Below are 15,298 nucleotides of genomic sequence, written 5' to 3' on the forward strand. Positions count from 1 at the left end.
CCTTCTACCCGTAGACACGCAATAGCGCGTAACGGCCGTTGTCTCTCGCACTCTCCATCTCCTATTCTCCCCGTGGATATGCTGTGAACCACCTGCTTAATAAAGTATGGACTTTTAACCGGTGAGTGCCACCTCCTATTTCTTCAGCCATTTCACTTTTTATTAATATATAATTTGTTTTTAAATCCTCTTTCTTCTGTTTTGCTTGTGTGCACTTGTATTCATTAGGAAACCTCTATGATCTCTATTCATGTTTTTTATGACAAGCCACAAGTTGGGCTAGTGTTAAATAGAAAAGTCTTATTACTTGATGTGGAAGTATTTCGAGTCTTATGTTGTAAATATGAGTTGAGTTGCACTTTGGACGTTAATTGTGATAATTAATGCACACCTTTCTGGGTGTTGATGAGATGGAGAAGTTTCATGTGGAGCATTATCTTGCCACAGACTGTCTGGCACGGCATAGGGGTTATGTGTAAACTTTGCCACCTTTTCTGCAGAGATGTCTTCGGATCACTGTGTCATGGTGTGAATACTTCTGCTTCCATCTCCCAACTTAACACACAACAGCAAGTCTCATGAAAGAAATATGCAAATAGTCTCCTTACACCGTCTTGGCACTCTCTACAAGGAGAAACATTCGCCATTAGACCTCATGAAAGGAATGAATGGCTACAATTTCAGAAGCAAACTTTTTGTTTAGGTGAAAATGTACCAAAGTGTGCCAGCTGTTCATCAAAGAGCAATTCCTGGCTCCCATTAAAATGTCTCGGAAATATGTCTTCATTTGATCAGTGGTTTTCGTTCTTCATCAAAGACTTACAATTCCAGTTCTGCAGCTCCAAAATAATTATTCCTCACGCTGTCTTCCGACGTCCTCCTGCACGTTGTGAATTCATGAGAAAAATGCCTTAAGAAACTTGATAGTTCCAATAAATTTTGCTGCCTGCATTTATTAGAGAATTGCAAAAACCGTATTTCCAAATATACTCATATTGTCAAAATGTTATTTAAATTGTACAGATTTACCTATAGTGCCCTGAAAATCTGTAATCAGGGGGTGGCAAGTCCTAAAGCCAGGGTTTCCTGGAGATGTGAGCTACATTGGACTTGTTCACACGGGAGGAAAATGTCTCTAGTGCTGTTAGAGCACCGTCAGTAAGAGGCTAACCTGGATGTCATAGGTACATACTATGTTTTATCTGCACTTCTCCTTAACGTTGGTGCAGGTACACCAAAGATTAACCTATGTTCTGCAGATATCTGTTAACGGGGTTCTCCCATTGTAGCGCTGATGCCGGCATGGCTCTCCTTTCCCCTCCATGCAGGGACGCCGACATACTCACTGCCTCAGCCACACGGTGTGTTCCCATCATGTTTCCTGCCTCTCTGTGCACTATGTTTGCGGCTGTGTGCCCCCATGCTCTTAAAGGGGCAATGTGTGCACCTGCTAAGATGCCTTCAGCCAATAGATGGGACGAATCCTGTATAAAAGGAAGCAACAAGATCATTAGTGAGTTAGTTTTGAACTAGTGAGTTGTTGGGTCCCCTGGTCCTTGATTGCCAGTGCCCGAACCTGCTCCCCCCGTCTTTGTGAGGCCAGGTCCTGAGCCTCAACCCCCGGATCTTGTATGGCCGTGTCCTGAACCTGATACCCTGATCCCTTCACCTGTTACTTGTATAGCCAGATCCTGGACTTTCTTACCCTGTTCTTGTGTGGCCTGGATCTGAACATGCTTTCCTGGTCAGTGTGTGACCAGTTCCTGAACCCAAATCCCTGGTCAGTGTGCGGCCAGTTCCCGAACCCGAATCCCTGGTCAGTGTGTGGCCAGTGCCTGAATTCTGAAGCAGTTTTTGCACCTTGTTGTGAAGCTGTTTTTCAGTATATGGCACTGGAAAACTTTATGTATTTGAAGAAAGGATGAATGGACAAATGTGCTGAGACATTTTTCATAAGAGATGGCTTTATGGGTTTTGGTCCCATTTTACTTTTAAATCTATGACACTAATAATAATCTAGAGGCATTAAAGCAAGGCTAAAGTGTGCGTGCCACCGCCAAGCCATCTGTTTCCAGTGATACAATGTGATGATGATGCATCCTATCTTGGTGTCCTATATTGGTGTCCAGCCTCACTGGCGGTTTTTGAACAGACCTTAATATTCGTAAAGGAGTCTTATGAGCTAAATAAAACTAGATGATTTTTTTTTTTTTCTGGAAATGGCACCACTGTGGTCAATCTATATCTGGATATTTGGTTTTGCAGCAAAGCCATATATACTTGAATGTGATTTAAGCTGCAGTACCAGGTATAGCCTACGGACTAGAGTGGCGCTGCTAGCGAAAGCCATGTTTTTTATTTATAAGGCTGGGTTCACATCGCTCTATGTACCATCTGTTACTAAGTGGCACTAATGCTATGTAACGGATGCGTTAACGCACCCATTGCCAGGCATTATCGCAACGCATCCTAATGCATGTCAAATTCGGCATGCGTTAGCAATGTTCCGTTACTTTGTGGTGTACCCTCGAACGCGGTCTACCGTGTTTTCAGGTGCGTTGGGTGTAACGCACAGTGAATGGACACGTTCGCTGTGCATAGACCTCTATTGCTAACGCAATGCTACCATGCATTAGCGCAATATGTCCAAAAAAGCCAAAAAGGAGATTAGCGTTAGCGGCGCATCCGTTTTACGGATCTGTTAAACGGATGGCATGAACGCAATGTGAACCTAGCCTATCACTCTTAAATTCTCAGTAGATTACTTTTTATTGCCTTAAAACAGTGCATCACTTCACAATAGAGAATCCTTTCTATAACCAGTCAAATAATCACAAGTAAATTCCACTAAACATGTGTCTATTTTGTATCTTTCAGATCGCCTTCTTGACGCTGACTCTCTTCCCCATCCGTCTGTTTTTTGCTGCATTCATGATGCTGCTGGCATGGCCATTTGCCTTCGTTGCGGCTATGGGCCGTACGGGGAAAGAGCTTGAACAGCCCATGTCCTGGTGGAGAAAGTGAGTGTAATGCAATAATTCTGCTACTGCAAGTAACAATGTAGTTAAGAATGGAGCTAGCATAAAGATAAAGACTTGTAGTATCAAACATGTACAGTATTTCTTGTGCGTCTTGGTTTACTTCACGATGGGAGAGTAACGAGCTCTTTCTGTAGCTACTGTATGAGGTTTCGCCTAAACAGAAATCCCATGGTTTCTACAGTATTCACATAATAGTAATAAGATAAACCATTTAAAAGGTTCAATATGTAATGGCCATCATAAAGACACTACACTTGTTAAACAGCATAAATCTTTTATTACTTAGTAGTCCAGAAAACTTGTTCCACGTTTACAACGGCAATATAACTGAGAAGGTCATGGGATCGGGATCAGAAGAGGAGATAGACTAGGGGCACATTGTGTTTGCCGCTACTGTCAGGTATATACGGTCATGAGAAGGGATATGCCATACTTCGATGTAGGAAATATACTTAACTACTCAGTTAAAGGGTATTCACCACTTTTGAAGTTATCCCATATGTGTGGGGTAAGGGATAATTTCCTGATTTATTGTGGATTTGACCTCTAGAAAGCTCCCTGTTCCCGAGAACCGAGGCTCTGTGTAAATGGAGCGATGGCCGATCTTGCACATCTGTTACGTTCATTTTTTATGAGAGTTCTGAAGACGAGCAAAATGCTGCACTGCCATTCGAATGAATGGAACGGCACTGTGCATGATCGACTACCGCTCCATTCACACGGGGGGCTCCTTAGAGTGCCGTTCTCGGAATTGGTGGAGGTCCCAGTGGCCAGACCCACCCAACGATCAGGAAGTTATCGCCAATCCTGTGGAAAAGGGATAGGTTCCACACTTGACAATAACCCTTTAAATAAGCGGCATCCTGACACCTACCAACGAGACAAACATTGAATGAGAGCTATGGAAATGTTAAAGTATGTGCCTGCAGCTTTACCTGCCATGTACTGTGTGTTAGATTAATGGATTAATCCAATATGCTCTCAGCCCCCTAGTTGAGCTATTTTTAACCGCATCTACCATTACCAGACAAAAAGCCAAACCTGCTGCGCTATTTAGTCAGTTTATGGCCAGATCTCCTTGGAGTCTCCAACATAAGTATGAACTGAGGCCGTGTCGAGACTTAAGTGCTCCGGTGATGTAACTTTAAACCATACCAGAGGCAGTCTAGGAAACCAGTAGCGGAGGAAGAACTTGAAAAGAGACGATTATGTTATATATACTTTCCTTCTGATTTTTTCAGAGTAAGACCAGGAATCTACTTTAGATCTTGCAGACAACCTAATTTAGACTTAATCTGCCATCCATAAATCACGAACATATAATAATCTGCAGTATATTATGGAATTCACTAATGATAACCAAAATAATCTTGTTATGAATTCTAAAAGTATATTAATCTAAGGGGTAAGTTTTCTCCTTGTGGAGAGTGACTTGCCAGGTCTGGCATGCCAGTATGAGGAGACTTAGGGTACCGTTACACTTAGCGATGCACCAGCGATCCTGACAACGATATGAATCACTGGTGCATCTCTAAGTGGTCGCTAGTGAGCTGCCACACAGGCAGATCTCACCAGCGACATAGCAGCAGTCGTGGGTCGCTACTTAACTGTCAGACGAGGCGATCCTGACGTTCTCCCGCACACGTCACTCGTCGGCGCCACACGAAGCCCAGCAGGAAGCGCCCGACGAGAAATGGACGTTCTCGCGCGATCAGCGATAACCGACGGGGGAACCGGTCGGAGGTAAGTATCAGACATAGCGATATCGCTAGCAATATCGCTTCTATGTCACAAAACCAGTGACGTTACAGCAATATTGCTAGCAATATCGCTATGTATAACGGGCCCTTTAAACGCTTATGTGTAGTTGAAGATGCAAATTGTCTCTCTAGAGAGGAAGAGTCAAGTCTTCTTCCTTTCTGAAGAGACAATTTGAAAAACTATAGTAACAAATTGTCTCTTTATTTTGGGTTTTCTAGCCCATAATGATCTCTGCGACTGCTTGATCCATAATATCACATAATCAAAGATATCTCCATATGTGTGCATAATAGGAGGTAGTTTAAAGAGATTTGGAGATGGGTATAGGTGGGGTTGAAATCAATGGCTCCCATGTCTCAATCACATCACAGGCCACATAACACTTTTTTTTCTACCAATTTTTGCTCCTCATTCTCCCTCTGATACATTCTCATTCGATGCCATGATATGTGACTCTGCATGTCTGATCCCGTAGCAGATCTAGTTTGCTGACTTTGCTAATAGCTGTATACAAGCTTTGGCCTTCAAAGAGAAGCAGAAAATAAAGCTAATCCGCTTCTCTTTTTAGAGTAGCTTTGAAACGCAAATGTTCCTTTCTCAAATTGATATTTTTTTTTTTTTTTGTGCCAGTGTGTCCTCTTTTCCAAAACAAAACATTTAGTACAAAATAGTTGAATTGTGTTTATTTATTTATTTATTTATTTATTTTTTTTATTTTTTTAGAGGGTGGTATTGGTGGGGGGGGGGGGGGTGGTTCCTAAGAAATTAACTCCATCATGCGGGCTTTCTATGGAATAAGCGGATGAGTGTATTTCTATACGACAGGCACTGTGAGCTTTACTGTAAAATACCATAGGATATGTCAGCAAAAAAAAAACCTCAAGTGCATTTTGGAGCACTTAATAGCCATAAAGTAAACACTTAAAGTGGTTGTTAGGTACTTTACATTGATGGTCTCTTCATAGGTCATCAATATCAGATCATTGGGGGTACGGCGTGGTGTTAATGGACGACAGAAGTGAGCAGATGCGGAGCAGAATTCATCTCTTTATTGGTCGCAGTGGGGTACCGCATATCCACCCCTGTTCCAATGAGTGGTAGGCTTGGATGTGGCAGTACCTGGCCATGGTCACTATACAATTGATGGAGCTGTGTAGATCTGCTCCACAGCTGAGCACATTCGGCACCAAGAACTACCGATTAGCGGGAGTCTAACACCATCGATATGATAGTGATATATAGTACCAGGCAACGCCTTTCATGGTGTTTTCTGGGAATAGAGAGAAAATTTATTTTATTCCTGCATTCCCTAACTACCTTAATTAGAAACCATACATTCAAAATTTGCCGCTATCTAGTTGCGCTCACAGGAACACTATCTAAAAATGTTACTAGGCCAGGTGTTTTTAGAAGCTCTAATTTGCCACCCCCTTTATGTGTAAGAAGCCCCTCCGGTGGATATCTGCTGTAATTCTGGTGATACAAGTGGTACGGAGGCTAAGATGAGGCTGCTTGCGCTGCTGTCCACCCTTTATCAATGCTAAGAGGCTGCTGTGACCTAAAGACGCGACGAAACATACTGTGAAGCTTTCTTTAGGTCACAGAAGCCTCTTAGCATTTGTGAAGGGTATACAGCAGTGCAAGCAGCCTCATCTTAGTCTCAGTACCCCTGTATTGCCAGTATTGCATCAGAACATCTAATGGCAGAGCTAAACATGAAGAGATGGAGTTCCTTACTGCACATGTTCACTAGCACCAGTCCCCTTTTCTTTTTTTCTATTTCAGGAGACCCCCTTTAAATGGCATCTGACAGGTCAAACAAAGTGTAATACTAAGCAGATTGCCTAGTAGGGGATATAACCCCTATAAAACATCTTCCCTTTAGTGCTCTGATTGCTGCCTCCTTTCTGTAGATATTGAAGTTCAATTAAACATGCTAATTGCAGTGCTTGGTGCACCCATAGGGTGGAGAAGAGGCTGTCCTGCACAATTGTTTTGCGGGTCCCTGCATCCTTTATTGGTGATTAATTATCACTCCAGATAAGCCAGTGCTAGCCGCCCCAGAAAGCACAGACAGTGCTGTCTGTCACCAGTGACAGAGGTGTGTGCAAAACCAGTGTGGTGTACTGAGCCTCTTGGCCACAACTGGGGTGCACCAAGCAGCCCAATTGGCATACTTAATTAAAATTGATGTTATGCAAAGTGGAAGCAGTGGCTAGAACACTAAAGCTGTAAAGGTGAAGATAAATATAAATTATATCATATACACAGTACAGAGCAAAAGTTTGGACACACCTTCTCATTCAAAGACGTTTTCTTTATTTTCATGACTAAGAAAATTGTAGATTCACTCTCAAGGCATCAAAACTATGAATTAACACATGTGGAATTATATAATTAACAAAAAGTGTGAAACAACTGAAAATATGTCTTATATTCTAGGTTCTTCAATGTAGCCACCTTTTGCTTTGATTACTGCTTTGCACATTCTTGGCATTCTCTTGATAAGCTTCAAGAGGTAGTCACCGGAAATGGTCTTCCAACAGTCTTGAAGGAGTTTCCACAGATGCTTAGCACTTGTTGGCCCTTTTGCCTTCAATCTGCGGTCCAGCTCACCCCCAATCCATCTCAATTGGGTTCAGGTCTGGTAACTGTGGAGGCCAGGTCATCTGGCGTAGCACCCCATCACTCTCCTTCTTGGTCAAATAGCCCTTACACAGCCTGGAGGTGTGTTTGGGGTCATTGTCCTGTCGAAAAATAAATGATGGTCCAACTAAACGCAAACCGGATGGAATAGCATGCCGCTGCAAGATGCTGTGGTAGCCATGCTGGTTCAGTATGCCTTCAGTTTTGAATAAATCCCCAACAGTGTCACCAGCAAAGCACCCCCACACCATCACACCTCCTCCTTCATGCTTCACGGTGGGAACCAGGCATGTAGAGTCCATCCGTTGACCTTTTCTGCGTCGCACAAAGACACGGTGGTTGGAACCATAGATCTCAAATTTGGACTCCTCACACCAAACCACAGATTTCTACTGATCTAATATCCATTCCTTGTCTTCTTTAGCCCAAACAAGTCTCTTCTGCTTGTTGCCTGTCCTTAGCAGTGGTTTCCTAGCAGCTATTTTACCATGAAGGCCTGCTGCACAAAGTCTCCTCTTATCAGTTGTTGTAGAGATGTGTCTGCTGCTAGAACTCTCTGTGGCATTGACCTGGTCTCTAATCTGAGCTGCTGTTAACCTGCGATTTCTGAGGCTTGTGACTTGGATGAACTTATCCTCCGCAGCGGAGGTGATTCTTGGTCTTCCTTTCCTGGGCCGGTCCTCATGTGAGCCAGTTTCTTTGTAGCGCTTGATGGTTTTTGCCACTGCACTTGGGGACACTTTCAAAGTTTTCCCAATTTTTCAGACTGACTGACCTTCATTTCTTAAAGTAATGATGGCCACTCGTTTTTCTTTACTTAGCTGCTTTTTTCTTGCCATAATACAAATTCTAACAGTCTATTCAGTAGGACTGTCGGCTGTGTATCCACCAGACTTCTGCACAACACAACTGATGGTCCCAACCCCATTTATAAGGCAAGAAATCCCACTTCTTAAACCTGACAGGGCACACATGTGAAGTGAAAACCATTTCCTGTGACTACTTCTTGAAGCTCATCAAGAGAATGCCAAGAGTGTGCAAAGCAGTAATCAAAGCAAAAGGTTGGCTACTTTGAAGAACCTAGAATATAAGACATATGTTCAGTTGTTTCACACTTCTTTGTTAATTATATAATTCCACATGTGTTAATTCATAGTTTTGATGCCTTCAGAGTGAATCTATAATTTTCAGAGTCATGAAAATAAAGAAAACTCTTTGAATGAGAAGGTGTGTCCAAACTTTTGGTCTGTACCGTGTGTGTATATGTATGTATGTGTATATAATTTATTTCTCCTCTATTGGCTTATATACCCTACAAGGCTATGTGCTTTTTTTAAACTGTAATTTTTGACTGACATGCTCCGTTTGGGCTATGTGCCCACGTTAGCGTTTTTAAACGCTCAGGAAACGGGTCTTCTCAGAAAATGCGCGTTTTTCTCCGTGTTTTTAGTGCAAAAACCACCCGTTTTTGATGCGTTTTTTTCCGCACGTCTTTTGGACTATAGGAAATAGCCAAAAACGCGGACCTAAGCAGAAATTAATGAACATGCTGCGTTTTTTTTTTTTTACCGCTAAGCGTTTCCTTAGCGGTAAAAAACACATCCATTGGCACAAAAAGGCCAAAATGCATTAAAATGAATGGGATGCTTCTTTTAAGCGTTTTTGATACGGTTTGACCCCGAAAAACGCATCAAAAACGCTTAAAAAAACGCAACGTGGGCACACGGCCTTAAAGTTAACCACATTTCTGATGGACCGTTTAGATTGCAAGTGACTGATAGGAATTTCTGATCCATGTCGAAATAGTTTAGGTCTCCTATAGTTTTCAAAGTCAGCAGAGGTTTAAAGGCCCTTTTACATTTAGCGATGCACCAGCGATCCGACCAGCGATCCGACCCGGTCAGGATCGCTGGTGCATCGCTAAATGATCGTTAGTGAGCTTTCACACAGAAAGATCTCACAGCGATGCAGCAGCGACGCAGCGCACGATACTCGCCTTTCACACACAGCGATCCTGACGTCCTCCCGCCCGCCTCCACGCGTCGCTCGTCTCACACAGCAGGAAGCCCAGCAGGAAGTTGACGACGAGAAATGGAGCCGGACATTCTCGCACGATCAGCGATGGACAGCGGGGGAGCCGGTCGGAGGTAAGTATCGCACATAGCGATATCGCTATAACGTCACAAAATCGGTGATGTTATAGCGATATCGCTAGCGATATCGCTATGTGTAAAAACCCCCTTTAGTCTATAGGCTTTGCCAAGGTTCCCTTTTTAGGTAAATATCACTCTTTAAACAAGTTGTCCTGTCTGGACAACCCTTTCTGTTTTAATTGGGTCATGTGGAAGTGAAGAAGAGAAGAGTCCCCTGTTGGGGATCTTCCTCTATTAGCAAAGACAGGAACCTCTCGTTTTTCGGTAGCATTATTGTATAACATGGCTGTCAGTTCACTAGCATATATGTTCTGTCATGCCACATTTCCCCTCCAGCTGCTTTGATATAAGCTTATTGCCAGCATGGAGCCATTTAGAAAAGGATTGTCAGGATAGAGACCAATTTCCCCTAATCAGTTGTTAATTTGATCAGCTGTTTTCTTGGCCTTCTATAAAGGCAACATACAGTGGGGAAAGTATTTAATCAGCCACTAATTATGCAAGTTCTCCCACTTAAAAAGATGAGAGGCCTGTAATTGACATAATAGGTAGACTACAACTAAGGGCCCCGTCACACATAGAGACGCACTAGCGATCCCGACTACGATATTACCTTGTCAGGATCGCTGGTGTGTCGCTACATGATCGCTGGTGAGCTGCCAAACAGGCAGCTTCACCAGAGATCAGCATCAGCGACAGGAGGGTAACAAGCGACGCACCTCGCTTAGTTACCCACTGTGTACCTTAGTTACCAGCGTGCTGGTGCAGGGAGCTGGTAACTAAGGTACACATCAGGTTTTTAAGCAGCACGCGGCACTTAGAAACCCGATGTGTACCTTGGTTACCAGCTCCCTGCACCAGCGCGCTGGTAACCAAGGTACACATCGGGTTTCTAAGCGCTGCGCGCCGCTTAGAAACCTGACGTTTACCTTAGTTACCAGCGCGCTGATCGCTGGTCTCCCGCCTGTCACACTCAACGATGCGTGCTGGCCAGCTGGAGACCAGCGATCAAAAAAATGTCCTGGCCATTCCAGGACGATCAGCGATAACCGGCAGGGGGGCTGGTCGCTGGTAAGTGTCACACACCGTGATCTCGCTGGTGAGATCGCTGTTGCGTCACAAAACTTGTGACTCCGCAGCGATCTCGCTAGCGAGATCGCTATGTGTGACTGGGGCTTAAGAGTCAAAATGAGAAAACAAATCCAGAAAATCACCTTGTCTGATTTGGCAAGATTTATTTTGCAAATCATGGTGGAAAATAAGTATTTGGTCACCTAAAAACATGCAAGATTTCTGGCTCTGAGGCCTGTAACTTCTTTAAGAGGCTCCTCTGTCCACTCATTACCTGTAGTAATGACACCTGTTTGAACTTATCAGTATAAAAGACACCTGTCCACAACCTCAAACAGTCACGCTCCAAACTCCACTATGGTGAAGAACAAAGAGCTGTCGATGGACACCAGAAACAAAATTATAGCCCTGCACCAGGCTGGTAAGACTTAATCTGCAGTAGGCAAGCAGCTTAGTGTGATGAAATCAACTGTGGAAGCAATATTAAGAAAATGGAAGACCTGCAAGACTACTGAAAATCTCCCTCGATCTGGGGCTCCACGCAAGATAAAAAATGATCACAAGAATGGTGAGCAAAAATCCCAGAACCACACGGGAGGACCTAGTGAATGACCTGCATAGAGCTGGGTCCACGGTAACATAGGCTTCTATCAGTAATGCATTGCGCTGGGACTCAGATCCTGCAGTGCCAGACGTGTCCCCCTGCTTAAGCCAGTACATGTCCCGGCCTGTCTTAAGTTTGCTAGAGAGCATTTGGATTATCCAGAAGATTATGATTATTATTATTGCACCATTGGTTCCATGGTGCTGTACATGAGAAGGGGTTACATACAAATTACAGATATCACTTACAGTAAACAAACTAACAATGACAGACTGATACAGAGGGGAGAGAGGACCCTGCCCTTTCGGGCTTACATGCTACAGGATGGTGGGGAAGGAGACAGTAGGTTGGTGGGTTGCAGCAGTTTCGGTGTTGGTTGAGGTGATATCACCGGTAGTGGTGAGAGAGAAGGAGGTAGCGGGGTCATTGCAGGCTTTCTTGAAGAGGTGGGTTTTCAGGTTCCGTCTGAAGGATCCAAATGTGGTTGATAGTCGGACTTGTTGGGGCAAAGAATTCCAGAGAATAGGGGCTATTCGGGAGAAGTCTTGGAGGCGGTTGGGTGAGGAGCGAATAAGTGTGGAGGAGAGAAGGAGGTCTTAGGAGGACCGGAGATTACGTGAGGGAAGGTATCTGGAGATTAGTTCAGAGACATATGGGGGAGACAGGTTATAGATGGCCTTGTAGGTCAGAATTAGTAATTTGAACTGGATACGCTGAGGGAATGGGAGCCAGTGAAGAGATTTGCAGAGGGGAGAAGCGGAGGAGTAGCGAGGAGAGAGATGAATTAGTCGTGTGGCAGAGTTAAGGATGGACTGGAGAGGTGCAAGAGTATTGGGAGAATGTCATATGGTCTGATGAAACCAAAGTAGAACTGTTTGGTAGAAACAAAACTTGTCGTGTTTGGAGGAGACAGAATGCTGCGTTGCATCTAAAAAACACAATACCTACTGTGAAGCATGGGGGTGGCAACATCATGCTTTGGGGCTGTTTCTCTGCAAAGGGTCCAGGATGACTGATCCGTGTACATGAGAGAATGAATGGGGCCATGTATTGTGAGATTTTGAGTGCAAACCTCCTTCCGTCAGCAAGGGCATTGAAGATGAAACGTGGATGGGTCTTTCTGCATGATAATGATCCCAAGCACACCGCCAGAGTCCTACTCGTGATTGACAGCTAACTCCAGATATACAGTCATATAGGGAAGACTGGCAATAAATGAACAAGACCACCCACTGGACTCGTGCATGCAAACACCAGGGATTTCAATGAATAAAATGCAAACTTTTCTGATCCTTACCTCACAAAAATGTATATAAAGTGCTGCAGAATATGTTGGCGCTATAGATATAAAATTATTATAACCTCCTGCTCGCAGATCAGATATTTTTAATAGGCCCAGTTCCCTTTAAACTCTGTTGCACAGTTCCATGTTCTGGAGCACAATGTCAAACCCTCAGTGTGAGACTTTAAGCTCTTGGCAGGGCAGTAGAAGAGATCTAATGCATGATATCCAAGATATCTAGATTTGAGAAACTCTGAACGTCACTGTTGCCTTTAGAAGCAATTTTTGAAATCTAATTTATTGCCTTTTATAGAAGGCCAAAACCACTAAGAAACAGCTGATCAAAATATTAACTGATTAGGAGAAATTCTAATCCATCTGGACAGCCTTTTTCTAAATGGCTCCCCGCTGGCAATAAGCGTAGATCACTGAATCGATTCCAACAAACCCATATATCATTCTAGTCCGCTGCTTCTTCTCGCTACCATTCTCTCCATGGATCTGACTGCATTTACAATGAGACCGGGTCCCCTTAAGTAAAAATAAAAAAGGATATACATAATATATATTCTCATTTATGTTGCAGAATTTTTTTCAGGACCGTAATTGTGTCAGTCAGTTTTTGTTACCTCCCCTGACAGATGTCAGGAAGTCCAGATTTCTGTGAATGTACCGTAATATATGACAGATGATTACGGAAGAAGTCATCGCAAAGGACACACTAGATCGAGTTACTGAAAAGTATTCCAAGAATTTCCCATTACTCTGTGACTTCAGATGCACGTTCCGTTTTTATTTCTTCTGGGAGGAGGGCTTCACTTGCTACTGAGAAACTGACTATAGACTTCTTCTGATTTGTGATTTAGTAATTGCTTACAATTCCCATAAAATAGCAGTCCTGTATTATTTCTATGTTGCCCAGTTCCTCTGTTATTCCTCCTACAAATGAAGAAATTGACAACTTTCTGTTTTCAATTCTTTAGTTGTCAAAATGTTCTCCAATACAGTCTGACACTGTCCAGCCACTGCTATGGTATCAGAATATGTGGAGACTTACCAAGGCAACTGGACGTTTCCATTCATCTACAATTTATCCAAACTACCATATTGCTACATAAGTTGAAAAAAGACTTGGGTCCATCAAGTTCAACCTTTCTCTATCGCCAGATTTATAACTGACAATGCCATTTGTTGTGAGAAACTGTAAAAACCTACAAAGTGCAATAGGGTGTCATCTGGGTATTAAGGTTGGGAGTTTGCTAAAATCTTCTCACCTGCAGGGGTTGTGTGTGACACAACCACTATCATGGCCTAGTTGTCAGCTGCTGTAACATCCACAGATTAGTATATAATAGAGCAAGCCAGAGCGAGTGGACTTCAAGTGCGCTGCTCATTCAAGAACGTACCGGAGAACAAATGAATTGAAGGCGGTTCATTTCTCAACACGTTTCAGACTCCTTCCTCAGGACAGCTACGTAGTTTAAAATTTACTATTGACAGAAATCCATTGTTTGAGTTGGTTGTAAATAACAAACTTTACATGCTCTTTCATCTTTTCTTTTTACCTTTCTTCTTTTACATGCTTTTATCTTCTACAGCCTTTGGATGTAAATAACAATTAAAACGATGGATTTATCTGTCGATAGTACATTTTAAATACATGTGACTCCCGCTCCCTACTCCTTTTTGGTTTTAGCACTCTTATTCGAAATTTCTTTTTGTACTTTAACCGCATGCATGCTATGTTGCCACCTTCGCATGTGGTTGTTTTGAGGAAAGAGTCTGAAACTCGTTGACAAACTATCTTGTATTATTTTGTTCTCCGGTCTGTTCTTGAATAAACAGCACACTTGAAGTCCACTCGCTCTGACACTCCCTATTTATTGTGAGGAAATCTTCAACTACCTCTTGCGGTAGGACATTCCCCAGGCTGACTGCTCTAACTGTAAAGAACCCTTTCCTATTTAGTTTCCAGAATTACGTTTACTCCCCGTCACAAATAAATCATGTGCCAGTCCTTTTTGTATTGACCATACTAACATTTATACATTATAAATGAGATCTCCTCTGAGGTTTTTTTTTTTTTTTTTCTATGCTAAACAAACCTAACTTTTGCAACAACTCATCATATGAGAGGCCTCCCATCCCTTGAAATAATTTGGTTGTCCACTTTTGGACTGACTATAACTTCAGAATATCTTTTTTAAAATGTGGAGCCCAAAACTGGATCCCATATTCTAGATGTGGTCTTACAAGTGATTTTTAGATACATAACAAAACATTGGGATTGCGGGTATTTTTTTTTTTTTTTTAAATTTTATGACCTGAAATCTTGTTTTGCTTTTGCAGCTGCTGTATGATAATGAGTACTGCTATTCAGCTTGTTTGTAACTGGAATATCCAAGTCCTTCTCCTGTTCTGTAATCCATAGTCTATTTCCATTTAATGTATATGCAGCAATACGATTTGTGTCCTAGGTGCAGTACTCTGTTTAAGTTTAACCCCTTTACCCCCAAGGGTGGTTTGCACGTTCATGACGGACCAATTTTTACAATTCTGACCACTGTCCCTTTTGAGGTCATAACTCTGGAACTGTTATAAATGAGTCACCGAGGAGGAAAAAACAAGCTAAGCCACAGAAAACCAGAGAGGTTGGTAACTAAGCGGATTCCAGACTCCTGATCCTATCCACACAACTAGCAGTAGCCGTGGAGTGTACCTACGATTATCCTAGATGCCT

At 42.9% G+C, this 15,298-nt stretch overlaps 1 protein-coding gene across 1 annotated transcript in view; it reads left to right on the top strand.

The window, feature by feature from the left end:
- Positions 1-15,298, top strand: part of LPCAT1 (lysophosphatidylcholine acyltransferase 1) — a 163,801-nt gene that overhangs the window by 56,299 nt on the left and 92,204 nt on the right. The window contains exon 2 of the mRNA XM_073562638.1: positions 2,878-3,020. Coding sequence (XP_073418739.1) covers positions 2,878-3,020 — 143 coding nt within the window. The remainder of the gene's footprint in view (positions 1-2,877; positions 3,021-15,298) is intronic.

The sequence above is a fragment of the Dendrobates tinctorius genome, unplaced genomic scaffold (assembly GCF_039654945.1).
Source record: "Dendrobates tinctorius isolate UK_male_01 unplaced genomic scaffold, ASM3965494v1 ptg000361l, whole genome shotgun sequence".
Taxonomy (NCBI): Eukaryota; Metazoa; Chordata; class Amphibia; order Anura; family Dendrobatidae; genus Dendrobates; species Dendrobates tinctorius.